At 48.1% G+C, this 18,380-nt stretch overlaps 1 protein-coding gene and 1 long non-coding RNA gene across 10 annotated transcripts in view; one reads left to right on the forward strand and one right to left on the reverse strand.

Annotated features, from left to right (window-relative positions):
• The window catches only part of KIF2C (kinesin family member 2C), a 31,900-nt gene extending 18,088 nt beyond the window's left edge, over positions 1 to 13,812 (forward strand). For all 9 annotated transcript variants that reach the window (XM_002750737.6, XM_078331535.1, XM_002750738.6 and 6 more), the window contains 15 exons: positions 617 to 717; positions 1,658 to 1,753; positions 2,523 to 2,577; positions 2,665 to 2,827; positions 3,986 to 4,076; positions 4,943 to 5,006; positions 5,084 to 5,175; positions 6,208 to 6,350; positions 7,274 to 7,478; positions 7,587 to 7,697; positions 9,220 to 9,287; positions 9,655 to 9,760; positions 9,854 to 9,967; positions 13,428 to 13,551; positions 13,698 to 13,812. In XM_002750737.6, coding sequence (XP_002750783.1) covers positions 617 to 717; positions 1,658 to 1,753; positions 2,523 to 2,577; positions 2,665 to 2,827; positions 3,986 to 4,076; positions 4,943 to 5,006; positions 5,084 to 5,175; positions 6,208 to 6,350; positions 7,274 to 7,478; positions 7,587 to 7,697; positions 9,220 to 9,287; positions 9,655 to 9,760; positions 9,854 to 9,967; positions 13,428 to 13,551; positions 13,698 to 13,780 — 1,616 coding nt within the window. In that variant the 3' untranslated portion in view covers positions 13,781 to 13,812. The remainder of the gene's footprint in view (positions 1 to 616; positions 718 to 1,657; positions 1,754 to 2,522; positions 2,578 to 2,664; positions 2,828 to 3,985; positions 4,077 to 4,942; positions 5,007 to 5,083; positions 5,176 to 6,207; positions 6,351 to 7,273; positions 7,479 to 7,586; positions 7,698 to 9,219; positions 9,288 to 9,654; positions 9,761 to 9,853; positions 9,968 to 13,427; positions 13,552 to 13,697) is intronic.
• Positions 5,908 to 8,075, reverse strand: LOC108592582 (uncharacterized). The gene is made up of 2 exons (XR_001912765.3): positions 7,954 to 8,075; positions 5,908 to 7,513 (listed from the first exon to the last, which is right to left on the reverse strand). It is a non-coding gene; the product is annotated as an uncharacterized LOC108592582 (long non-coding RNA).
• Positions 13,813 to 18,380: the final 4,568 nt, after the last annotated feature.

Raw genomic sequence — 18,380 nt, forward strand, 5'->3', positions numbered from 1 at the left:
GTAATCCCAGCACTGTGGGAGTCCTGTAATCCCAGGCATGTGGCGCATGCCTGTAATCCCAGCAGGTGGATCACGAGATCAAGAGATCAAGACCATCCTGGCCAACATGGTGAAACCCCGTCTCTACTAAAAATACAAAAAATTAGCTGGCATGGTGGTGTGCACCTGTAGTCCCAGTTACTCAGGAGGCTGAGACAGGATAATCACTTGAAGCTGGGAGGTGGATGTTGCAGAGAGCTGAGATTGCACCACTGCACTCTAGCCTGGTGACAGAACAAGACTCCGTCTCAAAAAAAAGACAAAGCAAGGACTGTTTCACCTCTGTGGTTGTTGAGAAAACAGCCAAGAGGCATTGGGAGAGCTTGGGTTGGAACTGGAGTGCTGTTATCACTATTTGACTTCATATTGGCCAGGTCACTACTTTGTGGACTTGCCCATCCAGAGAGTCACATCTATTTCTTCTTCTCTTTGCATATAGTGATTTAAGAGTAAGGATCTAGAGAAGGCCTCTGCCTGGGAAAGACCCAGTACTCAGTAGTAGCCAGAGAAGAGTAGTAATCTGGCCTAGACTGGTAACAGAGTGTTTTTCCTTTTTTTTATTTTTATTTTTTTGTAGTTCGGAGGAAATCATGTATTGTGAAGGAAGTGGAAAAAATGAAGAACAAGCGAGAAGAGAAGAAGGCCTCGAACTCTGAAATGAGAATGAAGCGAGCTCAGGTACCTTTCTTGGGAGGCTAGGGCAAGGGTTTTTGGACAGGTATCCTTAACCGAAACCCTGCAGGCAACAAAGATAGAGCTGGGCCCCAGCATTTCTGAGGCTGCAGTTCTTGAGGCCCCAATTCTTTTTTTTTTTTTTTTGAGACCGAGTCTTGCTCTGTCACCCAAGCTGGAGTGCACTGGTGTGATCTTGGCTCACTGCAACCTTCACTTCTAGATTCAAGTGATTCTTGTGCCTCAGCCTCCCAAGTAGCTGGGATTACAGGCGTGTGCCAGCTAATTTTTTGTACATTTAGTAGAGACAGAGTTTCACTATTTTGCCCATGCTGGTCTGGAACTCCTGGCCTCAAGTGATTCAATTGCTTTGGCCTTCCTAAGTGCTGGGAGTATAGGCATGAGCCACTGAGCCTGACCTCTGAGGCTCCAATTCTGATATCCAAGAAATTTAACTGGTTTCTTATCAGGATTCAGAGAACAAATAATTCAGAATTTTTCCTGAAGGCCCTCAGATGAGGAATATTTAATGCTGATTGTCTAGTAAGCAAACCCATCACATGCTCACATGGATGACGGCCAGAGGGACTGAAGGGCACAGTTGGTCCAATTTTTCTCACCTTCCCCAAGGCTGTACATTTTGGAGGGCAGGGACTGCAGTATGGTCCCCTTAACTTGGTTAATTCCTTTTAGGAAGCCCAGTCTGCTGCCGTGCCTCCTAAAATGTGGAACTGGCCTAGTCCCAGTTCCTAGCGTGCTTTGGTGTATCCTCAAGCCTCTCTGCCAATCTCTTCCCCAGGGTTCTGAGTTCTTGACCTAGAGCCAGGGTGGGGACTTTGACAACTATGAAGGGTGGTGAGCAAAGAGCTGTTGCTGCTGCTGCATAGAGGTCTGAGGGAACTTATATCTTAACAGTCTGCCCTTTTTCACTCTCATCTCAAACCAGGAGTATGACAGTAGTTTTCCAAACTGGGAATTTGCCCGAATGATTAAAGAATTTCGGGCTACTTTGGAATGTCATCCACTTACTATGACTGATCCTGTAAGTACATCCAAAGACTTCTCTTCCTTGAGTAAGTATACAATTGAGGGACAAAAAACTGTACAGGAATGAGGGCATGCAGGAATCTTTACTCACCGTTGAGGGTTTTTTTTTTTTTGAGATGGGGGTCTCACTCTGTCACCCAGGCTGGAGTGCAGTGGTACGATCTTGAATCACTGCAACCTCAACCTCCCTGAGCTAGAGTGATCCTCCCCACTCCAGCCTCCCAAGTAGCTGAGACCACAAACGCATTCTACCACGCTCTGCTGATTTTTTGTATTTTTGGTAGAGACAGGGTTTCAACATGTTGCCCAGGCCAATCTCAAATTTCTGGGTTCAAGCGATCCACCCGCCTTGACCTCCCAAAGTGTTGGGATTATAGGCATGAGCCACCATGCCTGGCTGAGATTATTTTTTAATACCTTTTGGAGGGCTGGAGCTAGTGAGGCCCACATGGGAGGAGTCTGAGCTTTATAAACTGGGTTCCACCACTACTACCATAGGTTGGCTAGATTGCTGCATTAGTAAGAATCAGGAAAGTAGTGCTGAAACTCCTATAGGCAGCAGAGTGAGAAAAAGGGGAACAAAATCTAGCGCTGTCTTCTCATGCTCTGGAGTATCTAATTGAGGATGCAGGGGTCCTAGTGTTAGATCTTGGCCTCTGAATGGGCCAGACATGGGATTGAAAGGAGTGGGAGTTCTGGACAAGCTTGCTTTTTAAATTGCTCTCACCCTTTGCTGTTGGTTGCCTCCTATCATCTGCTTACAGATCGAAGAGCACAGAATATGTGTCTGTGTTAGGAAACGCCCACTGAATAAGCAAGGTAAGTCTCGTTCTATCAGGAAGAGGCTTCAGACTAAGGGGCCTTCTGTTTCCACAGAGCACCCCTTGAAATACTCTCCTTCTGCAGAATTGGCCAAGAAAGAAATTGATGTGATTTCCATTCCTAGCAAGTGTCTCCTCTTAGTACATGAACCCAAGTTGAAAGTGGACTTAACAAAGTATCTGGAGAACCAAGCATTCTGTTTTGACTTTGCATTTGATGAAACAGCTTCAAATGAAGTCGTCTATAGGTTAGTCCTTGTATCCGTTTTTCCCTCTTTGTGCCCCTCCATCCCCTTTTGTTATGAGACATTTTGGCAACACAATGGACAGACATGCTGAATTCTGAGGCTCTTCCCTGCTTCTTGTGTTTTCTTTGGGTCATACCCTTTTACAGCTTTGCGGCCCATCCTTGAGTGGATCCTGAATAAGGTATCACCCGTTACAGGCTGAGGCAGGGTTGGCCAGACTCCAGGGGTTCTTCCGGTGCCTTATGCAGGCACGCCATTGCCCACTGGGCTTCACAGACTTGGAGAACTCCAGATCTGCTCTATCTGCTCTTCTGCTTTTTTTTTTTTTTTTTTTAGACAGAGTTTCTCCCTTGTTGCCCAGACTGGAGTGCAGGGGCACAATCTTGGCTCATTGCAGCCTCACCTCCCAGCTTCCAGTGATTCTTCTGCCTCAGCCTCCCACATAGCTGGGATTACAGGGGCCTGCCACCACACCGGTTAATTTTGTATTTTTGGTAGAGACGGGGTTTTGCCATGTTGGTCAGGCCAGTCTCGAACTCCTGACCTAAAGTCATCCTCCCACCTTGGCCTTCCAAAATCAGGAGTGAGCCACTGCGCCCGGCCCTAGCCTCCCGGGTACAAGCAGTTCTCCTGTCCCAGCTTCCGAGTAGCTGGGATTACAGGCACATGCCACCACACCTGGCTAATTTTTGTATTTTTAGTAGAGACAGGGTTTCACCATATTGGTCAGGCTGGTTTCAGACTCCTGAGCTCGGGTCTGCTCACTTTGGCCTCCCAAAATGATGGGATTATAGGCATAAGCCATCATGCTCAGCCACTGGTGTGTCTTCTGCTGAAAGTTGGATGCTGAACTTAGACTTTCATCCTGTGTTTCCAGAGTCAGAGAAAAGGTCAGATGGCTTAGAGCATGAGCCATCAGCTTGCTCCTGTGTAGTCAGTCTAGTGCTCCCCCAACCCTCATCCCACCACTAGTTTGCTAGGAGTATTTCAGATTTGTAAGTATGGTTGGGGTCAGGTGGGACCACTGAGCCAGTAGCAGAATGCTATTCTTAAAAGGAGGAATCAACCCTGAGAACTCTGCAGTGGAAGGGTGGCAGGTCATATTCCAGGGAGCACATTTTGAGAACAGATACAAATACTCTACCCCTCTTCTCCTAGGTTCACAGCAAGGCCACTGGTACAGACAATCTTTGAAGGTGGAAAAGCAACTTGTTTTGCTTATGGCCAGACAGGAAGTGGCAAGACACATGTGAGTATTGAGGCCTGGAAGGGAAAGAGCCTTTCCATTGTACAACCCTGGGTTCCCACAAAGGGAGACAGTGAATTTCTTAAGAAAGGCCCCAGCCAGGCACGGTGGCTCATGCCTGTAATCCCAGCACTTTGGCAGGCCAAGGTGGGTGGATCACCTGAGGTTAGGATTTTGAGACCAGCCTGGCCAACATGGCAAAACCCAGTCTCTATTAAAAATACAAAAAATAGGCCGGGCGCGGTGGCTCAAGCCTGTAATCCCAGCACTTTGGGAGGCCGAGGCGGGTGGATCATGAGGTCAAGAGATCGAGACCATTCTGGTCAACATGTTGAAACCCCGTCTCTACTCAAAGTACAAAAAAATTAGCTGAGCATGGTGGCGTGTGCCTGTAATCCCAGCTACTCAGGAGGCTGAGGCAGGAGAATTGCCTGAACCCAGGAGGCGGAGGTTGCAGTGAGCCGAGATGGCGCCATTGCACTCCAGCCTGCGTAACAAGAGTAAAACTCCGTCTCAAAAAAAAAAAAAAAAAAAAATACAAAAATAGCCTGGCATGGTGGGCACCTGTTATCCCAACTACTCGGGAGGCTGAGGCAGGAGAATTGCTTGAACCTGGGGGGGCAGAGGTTGTAGTGAGCCAAGATTGCACCATTGCACTCTGGCCTAGGCCACAGACAGAGAAGACTCTGTCTTAAAAAAAAAAAAAAAAAAAAGTCCCCTTGCACCAGATAGCCTTGCCATGTCAGATGCAGGGAGGGGCTTTAGGTGCAGACTTCTGGCCTTGTGGCCTACTGTGGTGATGGAGCCAGTAGTGCTCTGTCCTAGGCCAATGGCCCTATTCCATGGTCTTCTACCCCTTCCTTTTGCAGACTATGGGTGGAGACCTCTCTGGGAAAGCTCAGAATGCATCTAAAGGGATCTATGCCATGGCCTGTAAGTACTGTGTACTGCTGTTTCAGGGTTGGGCATTGAAAGGCAGGTTGCTTGCTTAGCCAGCTTCTCTCCCTCAGCCCGGGACGTCTTCCTCCTGAAGAATCAACCCTGCTACCGGAAATTGGGCCTGGAAGTCTATGTGACATTCTTCGAGATCTACAATGGGAAGGTAGCTGGCAGGAAGCCCCTTGTTTATGCTGTTGGGGCCCTGAACTTTTTAAAACCTTGAAGTTGGCTAGAAGCTGTTAAGCCACTGACGGGCCACTCTGCTCTGGCATGTGTAGGTGGTTTAATCTGATGGTGAGATGGCACCAAAGTTCAACAAGTATTGTGAAAATACTCCTCAGGGCCCCCTCACAGGTGCAAGGTTTGCCTGTGTGTGCCCTGACCTCCCTCAACCTACCTCCTTCATCACTTCTTCCCTGATTGTGCACATTCAGTCTCATATTCATTCTTTCCCCCTCTGCACCCCAATATATCTCTTTCTATCTCTCTATTCACTGTGCTTCTGCAGAGTTGCCTTCCCTAAACTGGGATCTAGATAATAAAAATAGCTAATATTTCTCACTCATAAGATATTAGGGGCCGGGCATGGTGGCTCACGCCTGTAATCCCAGGACTTTGGGAGGCTGGGGTGGACGGATCACCTGAGGTTGGGAGTCCCAAGACCAGCCTGGCCAATATGGTGAAACCCTGTTTCTACTAAAAATACAAAAAAATTAGCTGGGTGTGGTGGTGGGCGCCTGCAGTCCCAGCTACTCAGGAGGCTGAGGCAGGAGAATCGCTTGAACCCAGGAGGCGGAGGTTGCAGTAAGGCAAGATTGTGCTATTGCACTCCAGCTTGGGTGACAAGAGCAAAACTCCGTCTCAAAAAAAAAAAAAAAAAAAGAGAGAAGCTATACACCATTCTAAGCACTTTACTTTTCTCAGCTTTACAAATGAGATGCAAAGCTAGAGTGGTTGTTAACTTGCCTTATTAGCTCACACAGCTAATAAGGTAGCAGAGTTACAGCAAACTGAGGCAGTTTGGCTCAGGTTCCAAGTATATTATCCTCTGCTAGGCCAGCATCCATCAGTTCATACTCTCTGCCTTTCCTGCTGCTAGCTCCTGTCTGAGCTGAGCAGGTTCTATAGGAGGGAGCAGTCGGGTGGGGTGCCCGGTGTCCAGTGGCTTTAGCCTCATTCCCCCTCCCTGGCACAGCTGTTTGACCTGCTCAACAAGAAGGCCAAGCTGCGTGTGCTGGAGGACGGCAAGCAACAGGTGCAGGTGGTGGGGCTGCAGGAGCACCTGGTTAACTCTGCTGATGATGTCATCAAGATGATCGACATGGGCAGCGCCTGCAGGTCAGAGTCCTGGTGAGGGGAAGGAGTGACCTCATGTCTGATTCATGAGTAGAGTCTAGCTCTGAGCGCATTTCTGTTTCCACAGAGTGCTGCTTTCCCCAGTTTGGTAAGGGCTTCGAAGGCCTCTGCTTTATGGGGTCTCAATAAGACATATAAGCCAGGGCCAGAGGCTTATCAGAACCAAGTCAGGTCAGGCACAGTGGCTCACACTTATAATCTCAGCAATTTGGGAAAACAAGGCAGGAGGATCACTTCAGGCCAGGAGTTTCAGGTTGCAGTGAGCTATGATTGCACACTGCACTCCAGTCTGCATGACAGAGTGAGACCCTGTCTCAAAAAAAATAAAAATAAAAACAAGTCAAAGTGTTACCCCAGAGGCATGCTTCCTGGCTTCTCTGGGTTCCTCCTTGCTTCTCCCTTCCTTTATGGTGGAAGTCAGGAGCTCTGGGTCTGTTCTGGGCTGGAAGTAACGAGTTCACAGCCTCTCTGCAGAGAAGTAGGGGAGCACTTTTCCACTAGGGCTATAGACATTGTTATAGTGGGGTGCTAGGCAGCTATGGATGCCCAGGGAGGGGGCTGCCCTCTACAGGGTCAAGTTCTGGCAGGTGGTTCATAACAGCTTCCCCCTTCCCTGTGGGCCCTTTAGCAGAGGCAGTTTATCCTTCCCCATCTCCTTCTAGGCCCCCAGGTCTGGCAAACGCCCTACTCCAGAATCTAGTACTAATTTGGCTGCCAGGAAAATGTATTAGGCCCAGAGCTAGAGAGAGAACTGTTACCTAGGAAGTGCAAGTTGGAAGCCTGGGACAGGAAGACACACGACTTCACGTCCTGACTTGTGTCCCTCCCTTCCTAGAGAACTTCTTTGGACTGGGGTGCCATAGGGGCTGGTGACCCCAGAATCTCATAACCTTTCTTTACCACAGAACCTCTGGGCAGACATTTGCCAACTCCAATTCCTCCCGCTCCCACGCCTGCTTCCAGATTCTTCTTCGAGCCAAAGGGAGAATGCATGGCAAGTTCTCTTTGGTAGATCTGGCAGGGAATGAGCGAGGTGCAGACACTTCCAGTGCTGACCGGCAGACCCGCATGGAGGGTGCAGAGATCAACAAGAGTCTCTTAGCCCTGAAGGTAGTGGGGCAGCTACAGCTGGTTGTCCAGGAGAGCTGCTGGGAAGGGATAGGGAGTGGTCAGTGAAAGGAAAGAAGGGACTTCAATTGTTCCTGCTGCCCCCTATAGGAGTGCATCAGGGCCCTGGGACAGAACAAGGCTCACACCCCATTCCGTGAGAGCAAGCTGACACAGGTGCTGAGAGACTCCTTCATCGGGGAGAACTCTAGGACTTGCATGGTGAGTAGGGTCACTTTGAACGTGATGATGCAAGACAAGACAGAGTTGCTTTCCACAGAAACAGCAGGACGTCCTGGGCAGGAAGCTCAGCACTGCTGGCTGCCTGGGTTTCCAGGCTCTAATATGACTGGGCTTCCAGACCCTGCTTTAATGCACCACCCTCCTCACCGCCTAACCAAGTGGGGAGGAAAGGATCTACTTCCTTTAAGATGTGTAGGTGCAGCTCTTGGTTTGGGAGAGGTCATTCCTCCATTACCTGATGAAAAGGGGGTTTCAGAATTCAGAATATGGGCCTTTGGGTCAGCAGGAGAGGGCAGTCCTTGTCTCTTCATGGCTTCCCTCAGGTTCACTGACTCCCAGCCTAGAAAACAAATAGCCTGGGTCATATAAGGCTGTGTCCTTTTTTTTTTTTTTTGAGATGGACTCTCGCACTTGTTGCCCAGGCTGGAGTGCAACGGTGTGATCTCAGCTCAGCTCACTACAACCTCCACCTCCCAGGTTCAAGCGATTCTCTTGCCTCAGCCTCCTGAGTAGCTGGGATTACAGGCATGAGCCACCATGCCCAGCTAATTTTTGTATTTTTAGTAGAGATGGGGTTTCTCCATGTTGGTCAGGCTGGTCTCAAACTCCCGACCTCAGGTGGTCCACCTGCCTCAGCCTCCCAAAGTTCTGGGATTACAGACGTAAGCCACCGTGCCCGGGTGGCTTTGTCCTGGAATGATGGTTTCCTCTTCCCAGTTTTATCCCCAAGTCCTTGTTTGTTAGATCTGCCATCCCGCCCTTCAAGAGAACATTCTCCCCTACACTTTGGGTAGGGGCCTTTTCATGAAGAAGGTGGGATCTTCTGGCTAAGCTCTAAACCCTTTTACCTAAGGCATTATCCCTTGGCCTAAGAGAACTAAAGTTTCCAGCAGAAGCCACAGAGCTTTAAGATAGGACCTTGGGCTGGGTGCAGTAGCTCATACCTATAATCCCAGAACTTCAGGAGACCAAAGTGGGCACATCACCTAAGGTTGGGAGTTTGAGACCAGCCTGACCAACATGGAGAAACTCTGTCCCTACTAAAAATACAAAATTAGCCAGGCATGGGGGCATATGCCTGTAATCCCAGCTACTTGAGAGGCTGAGGCAGGAGAATCGCTTGAACCCAAGAGGCACAGGTTATGGTGAGCCAAGATTGCACCACTGCACTCCAGCCTGGGCAACAAGAGCGAAACTATCTCAAAAAAAAAAAAAAAGATAGGACCTTGGTAGCAAGACTGTCACAGTAAAGGAATAAAGAAGCAAAAGATAATTAGATGTGCCTTTGAAAGCAGGAAACCAATGTCTAAGGCATCTTAAATTGCAATGCCCATGGGGCAAGTGGCCTAGCACAGCACAGTGCTAAATGAGTCCTCCCGCCAATACCATGTGGGTCTCCACAGCTTGAAGAGACTCCCCGATTGGAGGCCCCTTGGGGGCAGGCTATCTAGTGTTCGCACCTGTGATTCTCAGCCTTTAATCACCCACCCGTCTTTTGCAGATTGCCATGATCTCACCGGGCATAAGCTCCTGTGACTATACTTTAAACACACTGAGATATGCAGACAGGTACTAGTACCTATGGTTGGTGGGATGGAGAACAGGACTGGACAAGGGAAGGGCAGTGATGAGAGGGAAGGAGGCTCTGGGGCCTCAGGGCCTACTGTATACTCCTGTGTGACTCTGAACCTGAGGCTTGAGAGGTCAGTCATGATGCTACTAGGTCTGTCCCAGTCCTTTCTGGGCCCTGCTGGGGAGTCAGCAGGGTGAGGGTCTTTTCCAGTCCAGCTTTAGTCTATGCCATCTTTCCTTGGCTGAAGGCAAGGCTGCTTCCATCCCCTTCAAGCCTCAAGCTTCAAAGTCTGGGTGGTGCTGTGCTCCTGTGGTGAGTACCAAGGGACCTGCTGTGGGATCGGAGACCTCCTTGTTTCCTCAGGGTCAAGGAGCTAAGCCCCCACAGTGGGCCCAGTGGAGAACAGTCGATTCAAATGGAAATAGAAGAGATGGAAGCCTGCTCTAACGGGACACTGATTCCAGGCAATGTAAGGGGCAAGATGGGGCTGAGCAAGACAGAAGTGTGGCCTGCTGAGGTGGCAACTGGGTCACACAATTGTCTCTCCTTTTGGCCCCCTCAGTTATCCAAGGAAGAAGAAGAACTGTCTTCCCAGTTGTCCAGCTTTAATGAAGCCATGACTCAGATCAGGGAGCTGGAGGAGAGGGCCATGGAAGAGCTCAAGGAGATCATACAGGTAGGCAGCTGGCCCTGGCCAGGGAGCTGGATAGCTACCCCAGCACGGCCCTTAGAATGCTCCACACCATCCCCAGAACATGACCTGGGCCTTATTCCCACAGGTGTTTAGGTTGAGGTGGCAAGAAGCAGCCCTCTATACCAGCACTCCTTAATTCTTTGCCTATTAACTCGGCTGTTCTTCTAATTGTCACATCCCCTTCTGCAGGCTGACACTCATAAGTTTGCTGACATCACCCTAACGAGAGCCAGTCTCTCCTCTGTGCTCCTGATTGAGGATTTGGAGGGTGATCCATATGCACAGACCTTGTCTTGTTTTTTTTTTTTTTTTTTTTTTTTTTGGTGAATGTTGCAGCTTTTGTGCTGAAACCAAGGGCCAAAAACATGAAGTATAGCTAATAGGCCCTAAGGTAAGACTTGAGATCAATCCTGACTCTTCCATTAACAAGCTGATTTCCGCCAGGCACGGTGGCTCACGCCTGTAATCCCAGCACTTTGGGAGGCTGAGGCGGGTGGATCACGAGGTCAAGAAATTGAGACCATCCTGGTCAACATGGTGAAACCCCGTCTCTACTAAAAATACAAAAAATTGGCTGGGCATGGTGGTGCATTCCTGAAATCCCAGCTACTCAGGAGGCTGAGGCAGGAGAATTGCCTGAACCCAGGAGGTGGAGGTTGTGGTGAGCCAAGATCGCGCCATTGCACTCCAGCCTGGGCAACAAGAGCGAAACTCCATCTAAAAAAAAAAAAAAAGCTGATTTCCTTGTGAAGGTCATTTAGCCTCACTGGGCCTCAGTTTTTGCATCTCTAAAATAGTCAAGGTAGGATGGCTGTATTTGAGGATTCAGTAATACGCTTGGTTCTTTTTTCTTTTTTTTTTTTTTTAAGCACTACGAAGGAAAAGTAATATGCTTATAAAGTGCCCAGTGTGTGGTCAGGGTTTAGTAAGTGGTAGGTGCCACTGCTACTGTAATCCCTACTGAGGAAGAGCAAGTAACAGGGAGGCAGGAATTCATGTCCTAATGGCAGGGCACTCAGAGGATTGCAGAGCAGGAAGGAAGAACTTGGGGCAGGTTTAACTAAGGAGGGACTGTGAAGGATAAGTGCTCAGGCATGGCCTCCCCTTCCTGGAGTGCTCAGGGTTACAAAGTTTTGAAGGACATGGCACTTTGAGGATAAATGAGAGGCTAAGCATGGTTAGAGCAAAAGCAGTGAACAGGTGATAGAGGGTGATTAAGGCTGTGGACAGGTCAGCAGGGATCTGATGCTAAAGAGCCTTCTAGATGGTTCATCTCACAGGCCTGGACTGCATCATGAGGACAGTGGAAGCCTTTGGAGGGTGTTAAGCATAGTGGTGACATGGTCATATCAGAGCTTTAGATATATCATGTGGCCACCATGTGGAGTCTGCTTTGGAGGCTTGGGAAAAGCAAAGGTAGAGGCAGTTAGGAGATTGTTGGAAAGGGTTCAAGAGAAATTCGTGTCGGCCAGGCGCAGTGGCTCACGCCTGTAATCCTAGCACTCTGGGAGGCCAAGGCAGGTGGATCACGAGGTCAGGAGTTCAAGACTAGCCTGACCAACATGGTGAAATAGTATCTTTACTGAAAATGCAAAAAATTAGTGGTGTGGTGGCTGGCGCCTGTAATCCTAGCTACTCAGGAGGCCGAGGCAGGAAAATTGCTTGAACCTGGGAGGCATGGGAGGCAGAAGTTGCAGTGAGCTGAGTTCACGTGACTGCACTCCAGCCTGGGTGACAGAGCAAGACTCCGTCTCAAAAAAAAAAAGAGAAACTCATGCCTAGTTTCTGTGTCTGTGGTCATGGGATTGGAATGAGGGCATGAGATTCAGAAACCATTTAGATATACAAGCATTAAAATCTTACATATACCTCCTCCCCCAAAATAAGTACTCTCTATATATATGTTTTTGTTTCTCACTCTGTCACCCAGGCTAGTGTGTAGTGGATCAGTCTCGGCTCACTGCAGCCTCCTCCTCCCAGGTTCAAGCAATTCTCCTGCCTCAGCCTCCTGAGTACCTGGGATTACAGGCACATGCCACTGTGCCTGGTTAATTTTTCATATTTTTAGTATAGATGGGGTTTCACCATGTTGGCCAGGCTGGTCTTGAACTCCTGACCTCAAGTGATCCACCTGCCTCAGCCTCTCAAAGTGCTGGGATTACAGGTATGAGCCACGCCACCCAGCCCCAGCTGATTTTTGTATTTTCAGTAGAGACAGGGTTTCATCATGTTGACTAGGCTGGTCTTGAATTCCTGACCTCAAGGCCTGCCTTAGCCTCCCAAAGTGCTGGGATTACAGGTGTCAGCTACCATGCCTGGCCTATATCTGTTACTTTTGTTTGTTTGTTTTTTGAGACAGAGTTTTGCTTTTGTTGCCCAGGCTGGAGTGCAATTGTGTGATCTTGGTTCATGGCAACCTCTGCCTCCCAGGTTCAAGTGATTCTCCTCTCCTGTCTCAGCCTCCCAAGTAGCTGGGATTACAGGCATGCACCACCACGCCCAGCTAATTTTGTATTTTTAGTAGAGACGGGGTTTCTCCATTTTGGTCAGGCTGGTCTCGAACTCCTGACCTCAGGAGATCCACCCATCTCAGCTTCCCAAAGTGCTTGTATTACAGGTGTGAGTCATTGCACCTGGCTATATATCTGTTATTTAAAAAGAATCATTTGGCCAAGTGCAGTGGGTCATCCCTGTAATCCCAACACTTTGGGAGGTTAAGGCGGGAGGATCACTTGAGCCCACACAACCAGCCTGGGCAACATGGTGAGGCCCCATCTCCACACAAAATAAAAATAAATATCCCAAAATGATGTGTGCAACAAAAACAATAAAGAACTACTTAGGGAACAGAATTAAGAGAATTTATTGACAAATAGGGTGAAAGAATAAAGTCACTTGGGTTGGGCATGGTGGTTTACACTTGTAATCCCAGCACTTTGGGAGGCCAAGATGGGCGGATTGCTAGATTAGTGGTTCACGACCAGCCTGGCCAATATGGTGAAACCCTGTCTCTACTAAAAATACAATTAGCTGGTTGTGGTGGGGTGTGCCTGTAATCCTAGCTACTCGGGAGGCTGAGACAGGAGAATCACTTGAACCTGGGAGGCGAAGGTTGCAGTAAGCCGACATCATGCTACTGCATTCCAGCCTGGGTGACAGAGTGAGACTCCATCACAAAAAAAATAAAGTCACTGAAGTTTCTGGCTTGGGCATCAGGACCAATCATGTCATTCATTTGCCATAGGAGATGGGGATAAGTTTAGGGTAGGAAGAGGATGAATTCAAGCTAGGGATTTCCTTGGTGAGAGGGTCAGCAGGCAGGATGTGGGCCATGGACCAGAGGTAAGGCATCTTACACAGGTGTCTGCATTGCAGTTCATAGGACCCCAGGAATGATTTGCTAAATGGTTATTGAACTGACAAGGTCCTCCCTGTGTTGTAGCAAGGACCAGGCTGGCTTGAGCTCTCTGAGATGACTGAGCAGCCAGACTATGACCTGGAGAACTTTGTGAACAAAGCAGAATCTGCTCTGGCCCAGCAAGCCAAACACTTCTCAGCCCTGCAAGGTGGGTGTGGCTGGATGGGGTGTAGGTGGACGATGGTGGCCTCTGTTGGCTCTTGGGCAGCTGCAGATGACAGCAGCTCTGCCCTGAGTAAATAAGGGCTCCTCAGACTCACTAACCCCATATCTACCACCACCTCTTTCTTCCAGATGTCATCAAGGCCTTGCGCCTGGCCATGCAGCTGGAAGAGCAGGCTAGCAGACAAATAAGCCGTAAGAAACGGCCCCAGTGATGACCGCAAATAAAGAACTGTTTGGTTTGACACACAGCCTCTTCCCAACCCTCCCCAGAGAACTTTGGGCACCTCGTGGGTCTAGGCAGGGTCTTACCTGGGACAACTTCTGGCAAATGCTAAGTATGGGGGCGTCTGGGCCCTGGGCAGTTGGGGAGAGGGTCAGCGTGCCATGGGACACTCCTTTCCTTTTCCACAGTTGTCACCCTCAAGGGAGGAAGGAGCTCTTAGTCACCTTTTCATGTTGCCCTTCTTTCCATCGTGGGGAATGCTCTCAGCATAGAGCCTTCTCAGCAGTGGACTGGCTGCTGGTGGAGGGCTCCCTGGGGTTGTCCTGGCTCTGGGGAGAGAAACGGAGCCTTTAGTCCAGCGCTCTGCTGGCTCTAAACCTTCTACACCTTTGGTCTACACCTTTGGCACTGTATGTCTTGTACTTTAAAAATATTTTTCTGAGACCTCTTTCTACCTTACTGTCTTCCTACAGATCCAAGAGGATCCCTATTGTTTTGTTTTATGTGTTTATACATTGTAACAATAAAGAGAAAAAAATGAATCAGCTGTTTAAGTGTATGGAAAGGGCCCAGGATGTGTCTGAGCCTTCTGGGACTAAGGACATGACTGTATCTTTGGCCTCTGGGTAGTACTGATTCTGTACTCTTTCCAGGAGGCTATATCCATGCCTATAGTTCCAGTGACAAGCTGAAGACTCCTATGACTTATTTGATGTCTATGAGATGCTTATTAAGATGGCAACCGGGTGCAGTGGATCACGAGGTCAGGAGTTCAAGACCAGCCTGGCCAACATGAGGAAACCCCATCTCCACTAAAAATACAAAATTAGCCAGGTGTGGTGGCTGGTGCCTGTAAACCCAGCTACTCAGGAGACTGAGGCAAGAGAATTGCTTGAATCCAGGAGGCAGAGGTTGCAGTGAACCGAGATCACACTGTGGCACTCCAGCCTGGGCAAAAGAGTGAAACTGTCTCAAAAACAAAAGAAAGAAGATGTCACCCTATTACAGTCAGCCCAGAGCCTATTGAAAGATTCTGTGGGGTTGAGGCCAGGAATCTCCTGACTGAGGGCTCCCTAAACACACATTTGATTGTATGGTTCCCAGGCTTAACCCTTTTAGTGGCACCTCATTACCACTCATACAAAGGCTGAAGAAAGCACTTGACACTGGATAGGGAAGGATCTGAAGGGAAATACCAATTTGGTCATAGGGCATGAAGTGTTTAGGAACTGGAGGATTCTAGAGTCCATGTCATGGAGCATATCTGAATGGTAATGAGGTACCACTAAAAAGGTTTAACCTGGGAGCCATACATCCAAATGTGTATTAGAGAGACTTATGTCCTCAATGGATCCTCCTACCTCAGCCTCCCAAAGTGCTGAGATTACAGGCATGAGCCACTGTTCTGTGCAGATGTTCACTTTTATTTCTAGTTTGTTGAGTGTTTTTTGTTTTTTTTTTTTTGAGATGGAGTCTCTTGCCAGGCTAGAGTGCAGTAGCATGATCTTGGCTCACTGCACCCTCTGCCTCCTGGGGGTTCAAGTGATTTCTCCTACCTCAGCCTCCTGAGTAGCTGGGACTACAAGCATGCACCACCACACCTGGCTCATTTTTGTATTTTCAGTAGCAGCAGAGTTTCACTGTGTTGGCCAGGATGGTCTTGATCTCCTGATCTCATGATCCTCCCAAAGTGCTGGGATTACAGCAGTGAGCCACCGCGCCTGGCCTGTTGAGTGTTTTTATTGCCAAAAGGTATTAGATTTTGTCAAATGCTTTTTCTGTGTTTTGAAGTGATCATGTGGATTTTTTATTCCTTTGCTCCATTAATATGGTGTATTAAACTTGGAAAATCCAAGTAAATATAATACAGTGAGTAGAACAATAATTTGCTTGAATATTTAAGTGCCATTTAAATATTTATTGAATTCTGTACTTTGGGAGGCCAAGGAGGGCAGATCGCTCGAGCTCAGGAGTTCAAGACCATCCTGGGCAATAAAGTGAGACCCAGTCTTGGCTGGGCACTATGGCTCATGCCTATAAACCCAGCATTTTGGGAGGCTAACGTGAGCAGATCAATTGAGGCCAGGAGTTGGAGACCAGCCTGGCCAACGTGGTAAAACCCTGTCTCTACTAAAAATACAAAAATGAGCTGGGTGTGGTGATGCATAATCCCAGCTAGTTGGGAGGCTGAGGCAGAATAATTGATTTAATCCAAGAGGTGGAGGCTACAGTGACCTGAGATGGCGCCACTGCACTCTAGCCTGGGCAACAGAGCAAGACTATTGTCTCAAAAAAAAAAGACCCAATCTCTACAGAAAATACAAAAATGAGCCAGGTTCGGTGGCATGTGCCTGTGGTCCCAGTTCCTTGGGATGCTAAGGTGGGAAGATGGCTTATGCTTAGAGGTGGAGGTTGCAATGAGCTGAGATTGCACCACTGCACTCCAGCCTGGGCGACAGAGCCAGTCCCTGTATTTTAAAAAAAGAAATTATTGAGTGCTTACTAAATAGCAGGCATTATTCTATGTATAGGTGTTAGAAATATGGCAGTGAACAAGACAAAGTTTCTACCCTCATGCACATTGTATTTCAGTGGAGAAAACAGATAATGTGCACGTAAACAAATGGTAGGTAATAATAAGTGAGTAGAGAAAAATGGGAGACTTGCTACTTTAGAAAGCAGACTCATTGCTGATAGATTGACAGAAAAAAAAAAGAAAAGAAATCAGGCTCAGAACTCCAGCCTGAGCAGTATAGTGAGACCCTGTGTCTAAAATTTAAAAAAAAAAGGCTCAGAAAAGGCCTCCCAGTGTAGGGGGGGGTGACATTTTGAGCAGAGACTTTAATGAAGGAGCCATGCTAGAGCATTTCCTGCCAGAGCAAGAAGGCCTGAGCAATGTCCATGTGCCTGGAGTTGAGAGAGGGGGAAGGTAGGAGATAAGCAAAGAGACAAGCAGAGGCCTAACACTTGGGTTGTCTAGGCCTAAGTAAGGAATTTAGATTTTATTCGAAATGTGCTGGGAAGCCACCAGAAAGCTGAACATGTAAGAAAAAAGGGATAGGCCAGGTGTAGTAGCTCACACCTGTAATCCTAGCACTTTGGGAGGCTGAGGCGGGCGGATCACTTGAGGTCAGGAGTTTCAGACCACCCAGGCCAACATGGTAAAATCCCATCTCAACTAAAAATACAAAAATCAGCTGTGCAAAAAAAAAATAGCTGGGCATGTGGCATATGCCTGTAATCACAGCTACTAGAGATGCTGAGACGAGAATCGCTTGAACCTGGGAGGCCAAGGTTGCAGTGAGCCGAGATCGTGCCATTCCACTCCAGATTGGGAGACAAGAGCAAAACTCCGTCTCAAAAAAAAAAAAAAAAAAAAAGCTTTGGGAGCTAGAGGCGGGGAGACCATGAGGTCAGGAGATGGAGACAATCCTGTCCAACATAGTGAAACCCTATCTCTACTAAAAATATAAAAATGAGTTGGGCATGGTGGTACATGCCTGTAATCCCAGCTACTTGGGAGGCTGAGGCAGGAGAATCGCTTGAACGAGGGAGTCAGAGGTTGCAGAGAGCTGAAATTATGCTACTGTACTCCAGCCAGGTGATAAAACGAGACTTCCATCTTAAAAAAAAAAAAAAAAAAAAGGAATAAAGTTGAGAATTTCTTCTACAAGATTTCCAGCCATGTGTAAGAGAAGCTACTCATCAGTTTACTCTCTTAAAAAACTACCCTTCTGCTCTACATTCCTCTCCAGTCAACAAACTAATTATCTCTTTCCCTTTAAAGCCACACTTCTCAAAAGAATTGTCTATATACACTGGATTTTTTTAACTTCCCATTCTATTTCAAGTTTATTTTTAAAATCAAGTTTTTGAGCCCAGCGTGCTGGCTCATGTCTGTAATCCCAGCACTTTGGGAGGTCGAGGCAGGCGGATCACGAGGTCAAGAGAGTAAGACCATCCTGGCCAACATGGTGAAATCCTGTCTCTACTAAAAATACAAAAATTAGCCGGGCTTGGTGGCACGAGGCTGTGGTCCCAACTACTCGGGAGGCTGAGGTGGAAGAATCACTTGAACCCAGGAGACGGAGGTTGCAGTGAGCCGAGATTGCGCCACTGCACTCCAGTCTGGCGACAGAGCAAGACTCCAACTCAAAAAAAAAAAATCCCAAATTTTTGGCTGGGCACGGTGGCTCACGCCTGTAATCCCAGTACTTTGGGAGGCCAAGGCAAGTGGATCGTGAGGTCAGGAGTTCAAGACCAGCCTGACCAAGATGGTGAAACCCTGTCTTTAAAAAAGAAAAAAAAAATCAAGTTTTTTTCCCATGCTGCACAGAAACTGCTCTTGCCAGTATCACCAAGGACTTTCAGGTTACTCAATCCAATAGCACTTTTTTTTCCTTTGATAATGGAGTTTCGCTCTTGTCCAGGCTGGAGTGCAGTGTAGCGATCTCAGCTCATTGCAACCTCTGCCTCCCAGATTCAAGCAATTCTCCTGCCTCAGCCTTCAGAGTAGCTGGGATTACAGACATGTACCAGCTGTACAGGCATGGCACCCACCACCACACCTGGGTAATTTTTGTATTTTT

The sequence above is a fragment of the Callithrix jacchus genome, chromosome 7 (genome assembly GCF_049354715.1).
Source record: "Callithrix jacchus isolate 240 chromosome 7, calJac240_pri, whole genome shotgun sequence".
Classification (NCBI taxonomy): domain Eukaryota; kingdom Metazoa; phylum Chordata; class Mammalia; order Primates; family Cebidae; genus Callithrix; species Callithrix jacchus.